Source organism: Macaca thibetana, chromosome 16 (genome assembly GCF_024542745.1).
Source record: "Macaca thibetana thibetana isolate TM-01 chromosome 16, ASM2454274v1, whole genome shotgun sequence".
Lineage (NCBI taxonomy): Eukaryota > Metazoa > Chordata > Mammalia > Primates > Cercopithecidae > Macaca > Macaca thibetana.
Genome location: NC_065593.1, coordinates 33,742,939 through 33,758,071, shown reverse-complemented (window position 1 = coordinate 33,758,071; position 15,133 = coordinate 33,742,939). Strand labels below are relative to the sequence as shown.

Sequence of the window (15,133 nt, the reverse complement as noted above, 5' to 3'; positions counted from 1 at the left end):
AGAAAAATCAGAAAAACAATTCAGAATATAAATGAGACATTTACCAAAGAGATAGATAATTTTTAAAAAAGTCAAATAGAAATTCTGGCCAGGTACAGTGGCTCATGCCTGTAATCCCAGCACTTAGGGAGGTCGAGGCAGGAAGATTGTTTGAGCCCCAGAAGTTCAAGACCAGTTTGGGCAACATGGCAAGACCCTATCTCTACCAAAAAAAAAAAAAAAAAAAAATTAGCCTGGTGTGGTGGCACACACCTGTAGACCCAGCTACTCAGGAAGCTTAGGCAAAAGGATCACCTGAGCCCTGGGGGTCTAGGCTGCAGTGAGCTGTGATTGCACCAGTGAACTTTAGCCTGGATGACAGAGTAAGATCAGTGAGATCCTGTCTCTAAATAAATAAATAAATAAATAAATCTGACTACATCAGGCAAAAGGGAGAATCTCAGAACTTGAAGACAGCTCTTTTGAAACAATCCAATCAGATAAAAATAAAGAAAAAATAATTTTAAAAATGAGCAAAGACATTATGACATCTGGGGAAACATAAAGTGTCAAAACATTACAATTATCAGTATTCCTGACATTGAAGAGAGAAAGAAAAAATTTGAAAGCACATTTAATGAAATAACAGATGAAAACTTGCCAAGCCTAACAAAAGTTTGGACATTCAGATACGACAGGCTTAGGAATCCCCAGGCAGATACAATAGAAAAAGGTCTTCTCTAAGGCACATTACAGTCATTGTCTAAAATCAAAGATAAAGAGTGAATCCTAAAGGCAGCAAGAAAAAACAGTGTCTAGTCACATATAAAGGAAACTTCACCACACTAACCGTAGATTTCTTAGCAGAAACCTTACGAGCCAGAAAAGAATGGAATTATATACTAAAGTGTCGAAAGAAAAAAGTATGTCAGCCAAGAATACTGTATCCAGCAAAATTACCCTTCATAAATAAAGGAGAAATAAGGTTTTTTCCAACAAGTAAATTCTGAGAATATTCATTATCACTATATTGGCCCTACAAGACACGCTCAAAGTAGTCCTAAACCTGGAAATGAAAGGACAACGTTTAGTATCACAAAAACACACCAAACTATGAAACTCACTGGTAAAGCAAAGACACAAAGGAGAAAGAGAAAGAACTCAAAGAGTACCACTGCAGGAATCCACCAAACCATAACACCAAACAATAAGAGAAAAAGAATGAAACCAAAAATACATAAAACAACCAGAAAACAATCAACAATACAATAAGAACAAAGCCCCAAGTATTAATAATGACTTTGAATGTAAATAAAATAAATAATCCACTTAAAAGATACAGAATAGCTAAATGGTTTTTAAAATGACCCAACTATATGCTCCTTACAAGAAACTCACCTTACCATAAAGACATATGTAGACTAAAAGTAAAGGGGAAAAAAAAAAGAGAGATACTCCACACAAATGGAAACCAAAAGTGAACAGGAGTAGTTATACTTGTATTAGATAAAACAGACTCTAAAGTCAAAAACAGTTGGGAAAAAAAAAAGACAAAGAAGGTCATCGTATAATGATAAAGGGATCAATTCAGCAAAAGGATATAATAGTTCTAAATATATATGCACTCAACACTGGAGTACACAGATTCGTAAAGCAAATTATTACTATATACTATATCTAAAGAGAGAGATAAACTGAAACACAGTAATAGTGGGAGACTTCAAAACTCCTCTCAGCATTAAACAGATCATCTAGCCAGAAAATCAACAAAGAAACACTGGATTTAAAATGGTCTTTATTTATTTATTTATTTATTTACTTACTTATTGAGACAGAGTCTCGCTCTGTCACCCAGGCTGGAGTGCAGCGATCTCAGCTCAACACAACTTCCACCTCCTGGGTTCAAGTGGTTCTCTTGCCTTAGCCTCCCAAGTGGCTGGGATTACAGGCGCACACCACCATGCCTGGCTATTTCTGTATTTTTAGTAGAGATGGGGTTTTGTCACGTTGGCCACACTGGTCTTGAACTCCTGACCTCAAGTAATTCACCTGCCTTGGCCTCCCAAAGTGCTGGGATTACAGGCATGTGCCACTGTGCCTGGCCTAAAACTGGACTTTAGACCCAATGGACTTAACGGACACTTATAGAGCATTCTATCCAACAACTGCAGAATATGCATTCTTAGCCAATAGAACATTCTCCATGATAGACCATATGTTAGGGCACAAGTCTCAATACATTTTTAAAAACTGAATCATATCAAGTATCTTCTCAGACCACAATGGACTAAAACGAGAAATAAATACCAAAAGGGACTCTGGAAACTTGACAAACACATGGAAATCAAATAACATGCCCCTGAACACTACTGAGTCAATTCTTTAAAATCTTGAAACAAATGATGATCCTGAAACACAACACACCAAAACTGGGGAATCCAGCAAAAGCTGTACTGACAGAAGTTTACAACAATAAATGCCTACATCAGAAAAGCACGAAGATTACAAATTAACAATCTAACAATGCACCCAAAGGAGCTAAAAAAGAATAAACCAAATCCATAATTAGCAGAAGAAATAAAGTAATAAACAGCAGAACTAAGCAAAATAGACTAAAGAAACAATACAAAAGATCAATGAATAAAAAATTGGTTCTTCAAAAAGATAAACAATATTGATAAACACTAGCCAGATTAACCAAGAAAGGAAAGACCCAGATAAACAAAATGAGAAATGAAAAAGAGAACATTACAAGTGATACCACAGAAATACAATAGATCAGCAAACTATTATAAAAAGCTATACACTGAAAATCTGAAAAATCAAGAGGAAATGGATAAATTCCTGGAAACATACAACCTAACCTAACAAGACTGAATCAGGAAAAAACAGAAATCTGAGCAGACCAATAATGAATAAGGAGAGTGAGTAGGTAATAAAGTCTCCCAAAAAGCAAGCCCAGGACTAGACAGATTCACAGTTGGATCCTACCAAATGTACAAAAGAGAACACCAATTTTCCTGAAACTATTCCAAAAAAATAAAAGAGGAAGAAACTCTCCCTAACTCATTCTATGAGGCCAACATCATCTGACACCAAAACCAGACAAGGACACCACAAAAAAGAAAACTATAGGCCAAGATCCCTGATGAACACAGACACAAAAATCTTCAAAAAAATGCTAGAAAATAGAAAACAACAGCACATCAAAAGTATAATACACCACAATCAAAGGGGATTTATTCCAGAGACACGGGAATGGTTCAACATATGTAAATCAATAAGTGATAATCACATCAACAGAATGAAGGACAAAAACCATACGATCATCTCAATAGATACAAGAAAAAGCATTTGATAAAATTCAATATCCCTTCATGATAAAAACTCTTAACAAACTAGGCACAGAAGGAAATTACCTCAAAATAATAAAGACCATATATGACAAAACCACAACTAGTATCAGGCTGACTGGGGAAAAGTTAAAGGCCTTTCCTCTAAGATTTAGTAGAAGACAAGGATGCCCACTTCACCACTCCTATTCGACACAGTACTGGAAGTCCTAGCCAAAGCAATCAGGCAATAGAAAGAAAGAAAAGGCATGCAAATTGGGAAAGTAGAAGTCACATTGCCCCTCTTTGCTGATGACATGATCTTGTATCTAGAAAAACCTAATGATTTCACACACGCACACACACACAAAAATCTTAGATTTGCTAAATGAATTCAGTAAAGTTGCAGGATATAAAATTAACACACAAAATTTAATAGCATGTCTATACACCAATAATGATCTAGCAGAGAGGCAATCACATTTACAATAGCTACAGAAAAAATACATAAGAAGAAGGAGAACTACAAACTACTGCTCAGTGAAATAAAAGAGGACATAAACAAATGGAAGAACATACCATGCTCATGGATAGCAAGAATCAATATCATGAAAATGCCCATACTGCCCAAGGTAATTTATAGATTCAATGCCATCCCCATGAAGCTACCAATGAGTTTCTTCACAGAATTGGAAAACACTGCTTTAAAGTTCATATGGAACCAAAAAAGAGCCCGCATCTCCAAGACAATCCTAAGTCAAAAGAACAAAGCTGGAGGCATCACGCTACCTGACTTCAAACTATACTACAAGGCTACAGTAACCAAAACAGCATGATATTGGTACCAAAACAGAGATATAGACCAATGGAACAGAACAGAGTCCTCAGAAATAATACCATACATCTACAGCCATCTGATCTTTGATAAACCTGAGAAAAACAAGAAATGGGGAAAGGATTCCCTATTTAATAAATGGTGCTGGGAAAATTGGCTAGCCATAAGTAGAAAGCTGAAACTGGATCCTTTCCTTACTCCTTATACGAAAATTAATTCAAGATGGATTAGAGACTTAAATGTTAGACCTAAAACCATAAAAACCCTAGAAGAAAACCTAGGTAATACCATTCAGGACATAGGCATGGGCAAGGACTTCATGTCTAAAACACCAAAAGCAACGGCAACAAAAGCCAAAATTGACAAATGGGATCTAATTAAACTAAAGAGCTTCTGCACAGCAAAAGAAACTACCATCAGAGTGAACAGGCAACCTACAGAATGGGAGAAAATTTTTGCAATCTACTCATCAGACAAAGGGCTAATATCCAGAACCTACAAAGAACTCAAACAAATTTACAAGAAAAAAACAAACAACCCCATCAAAAAGTGGGCAAAGGATATGAACAGACATTTCTCAAAAGAGGACATTCATACAGCCAACAGACACATGAAAAAATGCTCATCATCACTGGCCATCAGAGAAATGCAAATCAAAACCACAATGAGATACCATCTCACACCAGTTAGAATGGCAATCATTAAAAAGTCAGGAAACAACAGGTGCTGGAGAGGATGTGGAGAAATAGGAACACTTTTACACTGTTGGTGGGATTGTAAACTAGTTCAACCATTATGGAAAACAGTATGGCGATTCCTCAAGGATCTAGAACTAGAAGTACCATATGACCCAGCCATCCCATTACTGGGTATATACCCAAAGGATTATAAATCATGCTGCTATAAAGACACATGCACACGTATGTTTATTGCGGCACTATTCACAATAGCAAAGACTTGGAATCAACCCAAATGTCCATCAGTGACAGACTGGATTAAGAAAATGTGGCACATACATACCATGGAATACTATGCAGCCATAAAAAAGGATGAGTTTGTGTCCTCTGTAGGGACATGGATGCAGATGGAAACCATCATTCTCAGCAAACTATCGCAAGAACAGAAAACCAAACACTGCATGTTCTCACTCATAGGTTGGAACTGAACAATGAGATCACTTGGACTCGGGAAGGGGAACATCACACACCGGGGCCTATCACAGGGAGAGGGGAGGGGGGAGGGACTGCATTGGGAGTTATACCTGATGTAAATGACGAGTTGACGGGTGCTGATGAGTTGATGGGTGCAGCACACCAACATGGCACAAGTATACATATGTAACAAACCTGCACGTTATGCACATGTACCCTAGAACTTAAAGTATAATTGAAAAAAAGAAAAAGAAAAAGAAATTTAACTAAGGAGGTGAAAGAGCTCTACAAGAAAAACTACAAAACACTGATGAAAAAAATTGCAAACACCAATAAATGGAAAAACATCCCAAGTTCATGAATTGAAAGAATCAATATGATTTAAATGACCATACTGCCCAGAGAAATCTACAGATTCAGCACAATTCTTATCAAATTATTAATGTTTTTTCCACAGAATTGGAAAAAAACAATCCTAAAGTTCATAAGGAAGCAAAAAAAAAAAAATAGCCAAAGCAGTCCTAAGCAAAAATAAAAACTCAGGAAGCATCACACTGCCTAATTTCAAACTATACTACAAGTCTGCAGTAACTAAAACAGCATGGTACTGGTACAAAAATAGACACATAGACTGGGCATGGTGGCTCATGCCTATAATCCCAGCACTTTGGGAGGCCAAGGTGAGTGGATCACTTGAGGTCAGGAGTTCGAGACCAGCCTGGCCAACATGATAAAACTCCATTTCTACTAAAAATACAAAAATTAGCCAGGTGTGGTAGCATATGCCTATAGTACCAGCTACTCAGGAGTCTGAGGTGAGAGAATCACTTGAACCCAGCAGGTGGGGGTTGCAAACAAGCAAAGATTACGCCAGCCTGGGCAACAGAGCTAGACTCTGTCGGAAAAAAAAAAAAAGATACATAGGTCAACAGAACTGAACAGAGAACTAAATAACATCAGATACTTACAACCAACTGATCTTTTTTGTTAACAAAGTTGACAAAAATACACAATGGAGAATGGACACCCTATTCAATAAATGGCACTGGGAAAATTGGCTAGCCATATGCAGAAGAATGAAACCAGACCCCTATCTCTTACCATATACAAAAATTAACTGAAGATGGATTAAAGACCTACATGTAAGACCTGAAACTATAGAAATCCTAGAAGAAAACCTAGGGAAAAACTCTTCTAGACATTGTCCTAGGCAAGGAATTTATGACAAAGACATCAAAAACAAAGGCAACAAAAATAGACAAATGAGACTTAATTAAACTAAAAAGTTCCTGCACAGCAAGAGAAATAATCGACAGAGTAAACAGATAAACTACACAATGGGAGAAAATATTTGTAAATTATGCATTCAACTAAGAATCTACAAGAAACTCAAACAATTGAACCAGAAAAAAACAAACTCCATTAAAAACCCCAAAGAACAGAAACAGACATTTCTCAAAAGGAATGTAAATGGCCAACAAACAAATGAAAAAAAATGTTCAACATCACTAATATTCAGGGAAAAGTAACTTAAAACCACACCAAGATATCATCTTACAGCAGTGAAAACGGCTATTCTTTTTTTATTTTTATTTTTATTTTTATTTTTGAGACAGTTTCATTCTTGTTGGCCAGACTGGAGTGCGACGGCACAATCTTGGCTCACCGCAACCTCCACCTCCCAGGTTCAAGTGATTCTCCTGCCTCACCCTCCTGAGTAGCTGAGACTACAGGTGCACGCCATCACGTCCGGCTAATTTTTTGTATTTTTAGTAGAGACAGGGTTTCACTATGTTGGCCAGGTTGGTCTCAAACCCCTGGCCTCACGTGATCCGCCCACCTTGTCCTCCCAAAGTGCTGGGATTATAAGCATGAGCCACCATGCCGGGCCAAAAATGGCTATTCTTAAAAAGTCAAAAACGGCCGGACACTGGGGCTCACGCCTATACTCCCAGCACTCTGGGAAGCCGAGGTGGGTGGATCCCCTGAGATTGGAAGTTCAGGACCAGCCTGACCAACACGGAGAAACCCCGTCTCTACTAAAAATACAAAATTAGCCAGGCATGGTGGCGCATGTCTGTACTCCCAGCTACTTGGGAGGCTGAGACAGGAGAATCACTTGAACCCAGGAGGCAGAGGTTGCGGTGAGCCGAGAGCATGCCATTGCACTCCAGCCTGGGCAACAAAAGCGAAACTCCATCTCAAAAAAACTCAGTCAAAAACAACAGATGTTGACATGAATATGGAGAAAAGGGGATGCTTATACACTGTTGGTGGGAATGTAAATTAGTTCAATCTCTATGGAAAACAGTATAGAGATTTCTCAAAGAACTAAAAATAGAACTACCATTCGACCCAGCAATCCCACCACTGGGTATCTATCCAAAGGAAAAGAAATCATTAATTTAAAAAGGACATGCACTTGTATGTTCATCACAGTACTAGTCACAATAGCGAAGTCATGGAACCAAACTAAGTGTCTATCAGCAGTTGATTATTTGAATAAAGAAAATATGGTTATACACACCATGGAACACTATGCAGCCACAGAAAGAATGAAATCATGTCCTTTGTGGCAACACACATGGAGCTGAAGGCCATTACCCTAAGTGAACTAACTCAGAAACAGAAAATCAAAAATAGCATGTTCTCACTTACAAATGGGAGCTAAACAATGGGTACACATGATGATGAAAATGAAAATACACAGTGGGGACTCCAAAAGGGGGAGGGAGGAGGCAGCAGAGGGTTGAAAAGTCACTTATCGGGTACAATGTTCAATATCTGGATGATGGATACATTAGAAGCCCAATCCCCACCCTCACACAATACACCTGTGTAACAAACATGCACGTGTACCCTATGAATCTTAAAACAAAACAAAGATATACGGCTTCTTAAGATTTTATAGTCAAAGAGCATTTTCACTGAAAGAGACTGGTACCCCAAAATTTAATTCAATTTTACAATTCCATACTCAGCCCCAAAGCTAAAACAATTAGAAACTAATAAATGCTAGCTCTTATGAAAATACTATGTAAGGACATTTGTCTAGAAATATTTCAAGATGAAAGCAAAACATCTGATTCACAAACTCCTTGTGAAGGCCACTATGCTGTCTGGTCTCTGTACATAACACCAGATATTAGCATATATTCCTGAAGAGGGAAAACTGGTGCATATTCAGGCTATGCATCTATGAAGGGAGTTATTTCCCCTCAAAGGCAATATGTAACTATTTACATATTACCTCCACTTCCAAATGGGCAGTCCACCACATGAGAATACATCCACAAGACCCAAGGGACAATTTATACATCTTTATCTTGAATGTTTCCAGCACTCAAGGGAAATGCTTTACAGATAGAAACATTAGAAGATACCATTGTGTCACTACACTTACTTGTATGCCTCTTGTTTTGTTTGAAAAGAATTAATTTGAAAGTTATTTTTATAAGATATACTGGAAAATCAAGAGAAAGAACAAAAGGGAATATAAATACAGAATTCAGTAAGATGTAACATATCTAGTAGTTACAGACAGACTTAAGGATAAGATCTCAAAGAATTTATCCAAAAAAATAATTTTCTTCAGTAGTTTCTTGATTTTTGTACATTCTAGAGGCTAGAGATTTAGTAGATTTAGCTTTACCAAATTGCTACTTTAGTTACCACATCCTAATTTTGTCAAGAACTATTTCATATTAATTCATATTAATCTCAAGATACAATAACTATGCAACCAGCAAAAACAAAACCAAAAATAGCAATCTTCTTTTAGAAGATTTCTTTCTATATTCACATGCAGGGTACTAAATGGAATTAAAAGAATTTTACCTTTCTTTTTGAAGATTGAAATTTACCTTTTTCCTTAAGACATAAATAAAATTCCTAGTGCATACAGTATCTTCACTTACTATGATGACCTTAATAAATAAATTGATAAATAACTGAAAAAGTCAACAAAATGTGAACATGTGTGATTTTATTAAAACAAATGGCTGAACCCTTGTTTAGATATAATTGTTAGCATATAGTTAATGTCAATTAAATTATTCTTTTTTTTTTTTTCTTTTTTTGAGACAGGGTCTCACTCTGTTGCCCAGACTGGAGTGCAGTGGTGCGATCTCAGCTCACTACAACCTCTGCCTCCCAGGCTCAAGTGATTCTCCTGCCTCAGCCTCCTGAGTAGCTGGGATTACAGGCGCGTGCCACCAGGCCTGACTAATTTTTGTATTTTTAGTAGAGACGGGGTTTCACCATGTTAGTCAGGCTGGTCTCGAACTCCTGACCTTAAATGATCCACCTGCCTCAGCCTCCCAAAGTGCTGGGATTACAGGTGTGAGCCATCACACCCAGCCCTGTCAATTAAATTATTCTATGCCCAGGTTTCTAATCTACCAATGAAGACAGAAGTTACTCCTGCCTCCTGATTTCTAAAAAGTCAGAAACTACTTTCCTTAATACCACTACTGTGGTCATCTCAATGCTATACTTTAATAGGATGAAGTTCTTTATATAAAACCAAGCTTAAACAATTAAGGTTCTACAGAGTCTGGACTTAATGACAACTGCCAAACATTTATAAATCCTTAAGAGTTCAATTATTAGTTGCACAATTAAAACCAAACCAAAGCAAATGAACTAGTAAGTTAAACATTTATTACTGGTAATCACCTATGGAGCATAGGTATTTATTACGGAAAATCCTTCAACACTTGCTCCATTACAAATAATCCAAACACAGGCCACGTCTTACCTTGTTTTCTGCATAAGCAAGCCAGCGGCTCCCAAGAGCAATAGGATTCATGTTTGGCCCTGGACATGGATAGCAGCCTGAAAAATTTCAAATGGCACTATTGAGAAATTTCTTAATAACTTTTCTGTTGGTGCATCATGTCGATGCCAGAAAAACAGAAAAATCAAATGCTTATATTTTTTCAAGTCTCACATAAAATTCCCGTAACACTAGTAATTATTTTGTTAGCTAAGCATTTTTCGCCCTCTATTTAGTTTCCTTTTGGCTTAATTCTTTCCCAATAAGAAACAAATCTGGAAAGAACTGGTCATCACTTTCAGCAAACACTGGGCATTTTATACAGTTATTCCTAAACAATAGAATGAAGTTAAGAGGGGTCATTTTAAGTCTAACACTCATAAATCAAGGAAGAATTTTGGGAGAGGAGAGAGAAATTGTATGATGGGTTCAGGAATTTAAAGGCAAAAGAAAATGAGACTATCAGACATGATACTACAATGGGGAGAGAAAAAGAACGAGTATTTGACCTCATTGAGGCCAATGAGGACAAGTAACTCTGAAAGGCTGCCTCCACAGAAAGATGTTGGGGAACTGCATAATCCTTTGTATTTACATTTCACTCAATATCATTCTTCTTGTTTGCAGTTCTAGCCAATAACAACAGTTAATTGTTCTATGACATATATTTACTGTTTATTTTCTATCTTCCTCCAACTTGATTAGAGGGATATGTAAATTGAAGAATCTGTTTTCTTCACCACTGGCTCTCCCCTGCCACCACTCCCTGCTCATTCTGACTATGTTCCTATTGCTATGCTCAAAAGCACTAAAGAAGCACACCTTACTGTCACTTCCAGTACACAGCCATTTTTAGCCCAGCTCCCTAAACTGCCACCTATCTTGAATTTTTGTCTTGAAAAGAAAATAATAAACTTATAGAGAAGAGACAGACCCTAAAACAAAGTCCACATAAATAAAAGCTTTCTCATTTTTTTTTTTTTTTTTTTTTTTTGAGACGGAGTCTTGCTCTGTAGCCCGGGCTGGAGTGCAGTGGCCGGATCTCAGCTCACTGCAAGCTCCGCCTCCCGGGTTTAGGCCATTCTCCTGCCTCAGCCTCCGGAGTAGCTGGGACTACAGGCGCCCGCCACCTCGCCCGGCTAGTTTTTTGTATTTTTAGTAGAGACGGGGTTTCACGGTGTTAGCCAGGATGGTCTCGATCTCCTGACCTCGTGATCCGCCCGTCTCGGCCTCCCAAAGTGCTGGGATTACAGGCTTGAGCCGCCGCGCCCGGCAAGCTTTCTCATTTTATTGCTCACTTTTTAAAAAACTGTTCATTTATGCTACTGTTTGAAGGAATATATTCGCAATACTTTGGGTTTCTGGAAAACTGACCTCAGGTTAACTATAATATTACTATTATCTATTAAATGCATATTATAGAAACATATATAGGACAAAAACGCACTAAAATTGTACAAAGACAACATACTCTAATATAAATTATGTAGTATTTACACAATAGATTAGATTCTTATTGAATAAATTAATCTTATTCATTAAAATATAATTTTGTATGAGTATATATACATGTATTCCATTGACAATTTCAGAGCTTAAGAAATGAGGATAAATATGATCTATAAGAAAGTTTTCCCCCTTTTAAAATTTGTCATGAAAAACAGAACCAAGTACCTGTGAACTGTGGTGTCACATTAGACATAGCTAATCTCCTGAATTAGCTTTAAAACTAAATAATCTAACTCTCGGTCAATTCTGATAACCACTTTAACCTTACAAATACAAAAGGATCCTAAGGAAAAACAGTTTACAATTCTTCATTTCATCTTTTGAGTCCATATTTTTAGAGTTCAGTGGACCTCAAGAATTACAGTATATTGTAATGAAAACAACCATTTTCCTGCTTGCCAAAAGAATGCTTTATAGCTGGAATCAGAGAACATAAGCCACTTAGCACCATCCCAACCTTATAAGCATGACTCCTTTAAAGATTAACCTTTGCCTCTAGGTAAACTCTGAAAACAAGTGAAGGGGTTGGGGGAACATGAAAGTCTATAATACTAGGCCTAACTCTAACATATTTACAATGTTTTTGGACAAAGAAAGAGAACTGGATGTTAAAAGAACTCATTTCCCAATTTAAATGAACATAAAACATTTTTAGAAGCACACTGTATTTTTCCATTACTAAAAAAGTAATTAAGAAGGGTACACAAGCATGATGCAATTTTAGATGGCATCCTCCCAGAAAGTGGTCCCAATGGAGAGGTGACCCGAACTCATTTCAAAAAACAAAAAACTGAACTGTGATACTTTGCCTTATTTTTCGTGGCAAGGACAAATAAAAAGTCTGAGCTCTTTTTTTTAAGAAAACAGGTATTTACATTTATAAGTCAGCTGATTTTCAACAAGAATACCAAGACAAGTCAATGGTAAAAGAAGTCTTTTCAACAAATGGTGCTGGGACTACTGGATATCCAAATGCAAAAGCATTTAGACTGGAATGAAGGTGGACCCCCAGCTCACACCACATACAAAAATGGATCAAAGGCTTAAATATAAAAGTTAAACAATCAAATTCTTAGAACAAAATACTGCAAATTTTCATGACCTTGGATTAGGCAATGGTTTCTTACATAGGACAAAAGAAAAATACATAAATTGGACTTCATCAAAACAAATGCAAATTTAACATGCTTTAAAGGACACCATCAGGAAAGTGAAAACACCAGGCCAGGTGCAGTGGCTCACGTCTGTAATCCCAGCACCTTGGGAGGCCGAGGCAGGCGGATCATGAGGTTAGGAGATCGAGACCATCCTGGCTAACACGGTGAAATCCCGTCTCTACTAAAAATACAAAAAATTAGCTGGGTGTGGTGGCGGGCGCCTGTAGTCCCAGCTACCTGGGAGGCTGAGGCAGGAGAATGGCATGAACCCAGGAGGCAAAGCTTGCAGTGAGCCAAGATTGTGCCACTGCACTCCAGCCTGGGAGACAGCGAGACTCTGTTTCAAAAACAAACAAACAAAAACAAAAAACAAAATAAAGAAAAAAGAAGTGAAAAGACAATCTAAAGAATGAGGGAATATTTTTTGCAAAAAATATATCTGATAAGTGACTTATATCTATAATATAAAAACCACTCAGTATTGAAAAGACAAATAATTTTAAAATGGACAAAGATATACAAATGGCAAATAAGCACACTAAAAATGGTCAGTGTCATTAGCCATCAGGGAAATTCAAATTTCAAAATTACAAAAACTTGTAGCTAAATGTTCATACCCAAGAGAACATATGTCCACTGAAAAACTTGTGCACTGGTGTTCATACAAGCATTATCGACAACAGCCCAAAAGTAGAAACAAATCAAATATCTGTTAACTAATGATCAGATAAAATGTGGCATATGGCTGGGCGCAGTGGCTCACACCTGTAATCCCAGCACTTTCAGAGGCCGAGGCAGGTGGATCACAAGGTCAAGACATCAAGACCATCCTGGCCAATATGATGAAACCCCATCGCTACTAAAAATACAAAAATTAGGTGGGTGTGGTGGTGGGCGCCTGTAATCTCAGCTACTTGAGAGGCTGAGGCAGGAGAATCATCTGAACCCAGGAGGCAGAGGTTGCAGTGAGCTGAGATTGCGCCACTGCACTCCAGCCTGGCGACAGAGAGAGACTCCATCTCAAAAAAAAACAAAAAACAACAACAAAAAAAATGTGAACATCCTCCCCAGAAAAACACATAAGCATATAAAACATTAAATACCATTTCACAGATTTGTTTAACCATCATACAGCTGATTAACAACTCTCATAAGTTTTTATGAGTTTTGAGTTTAAAACTCCTGTTTTATTTTCGGTTTACTTTTCATGTATATGAAGCATACCATGAATTTCAGAGTACTGCCATTCTAAGACTCAATGGATGAGAACTGTGTGCAGAGAATGAAAAAGTCACAAGTTAGTTCATTGCATACATATTCACTGAGTGTCCACTATGTATCCGGCACCAGCACATGCCCTAAAAACATCATAGTGACCTTGTCCATCTTATGGAGAACCCAGAAAAACAAACATAGGTTTAACTTTTAATGTAAGCTGAACTTAGAACTCACACTAACCTATCGATGAATTATCATAAATATTACAAACTTGTTTCTTCATATAAAAGCAAAGCTCCTCTTTCAAAACTTAAAGATAATTTTGCATTTTAAAGTAAAATTTCCATTCCCATTTGTTCTATTTGTTATCAATCATTAACATAAATGAAGAACACATTAAAACCAAGAAATAACACTAAGATTATAAGCAATAAGTTTTCTCCTCCAAGTAAAAATAGAGGCCAATGGAACAAGATTGCTTACTGAACATTCCTTTGATCTCTCTGGAGACTTCATATCTACCTTTCAATTTAAGAACACTGAAAATGACTGCTAATGACATCTATTGATCTTTGTCTTTTGTTTTCCTAATCATACATGGGTTTTGGATTTCCACATCAGACAGCTGCCCAAGGCGACTTTTTCTTTATATCCAAATACAAAGGTGTCTCCTTTCTCATCATATTGGATGCGTTCCATTAACAGTCCTCTATCAGCTCTCTTTACCTGTTCCTTCCACCCTTTGGCAAAAATTCCCATGATGCTTGCTCTGATGGACACAGCTGTCTCTACTTATTTTACAGTCCCTTCATTGTATTCGTATATAACCAATGCACTAAAAAGGTATTATACAAAACCTTTTCAAACTATTTTAGAAGATAACTGCTTGCATGATCAAAACAACATCTTCATTAAGTGGAGATCTTGTCATTTGACAGGGGCTATGTAGTCCTACTTTAAGAACTAGGTACCAATAAATGGAGAAAAACTATGTGCTACAGGCAAATGAACTACTACAAATGCTATCTCAGTGTACCCTGTCCCACCCGCTCCCTACATCCCAGTATCCTGTCCTCCGATCTCTATAACCTATACCTTTCAGTCTAACAGGCAAAACCAGCTTACAGGCATGGGATTCACCTGACAAAAGTTTCAGTCTGTAGAAAGGAATAGGG

The 15,133-nt window shown here is 37.3% G+C and overlaps 1 protein-coding gene across 9 annotated transcripts in view; it reads right to left on the bottom strand.

Moving 5' to 3' along the window:
• Positions 1-15,133, bottom strand: part of BCAS3 (BCAS3 microtubule associated cell migration factor) — a 707,133-nt gene that overhangs the window by 496,921 nt on the left and 195,079 nt on the right. For all 9 annotated transcript variants that reach the window (XM_050764587.1, XM_050764586.1, XM_050764591.1 and 6 more), the window contains exon 10: positions 10,057-10,133. In XM_050764587.1, coding sequence (XP_050620544.1) covers positions 10,057-10,133 — 77 coding nt within the window. The remainder of the gene's footprint in view (positions 1-10,056; positions 10,134-15,133) is intronic.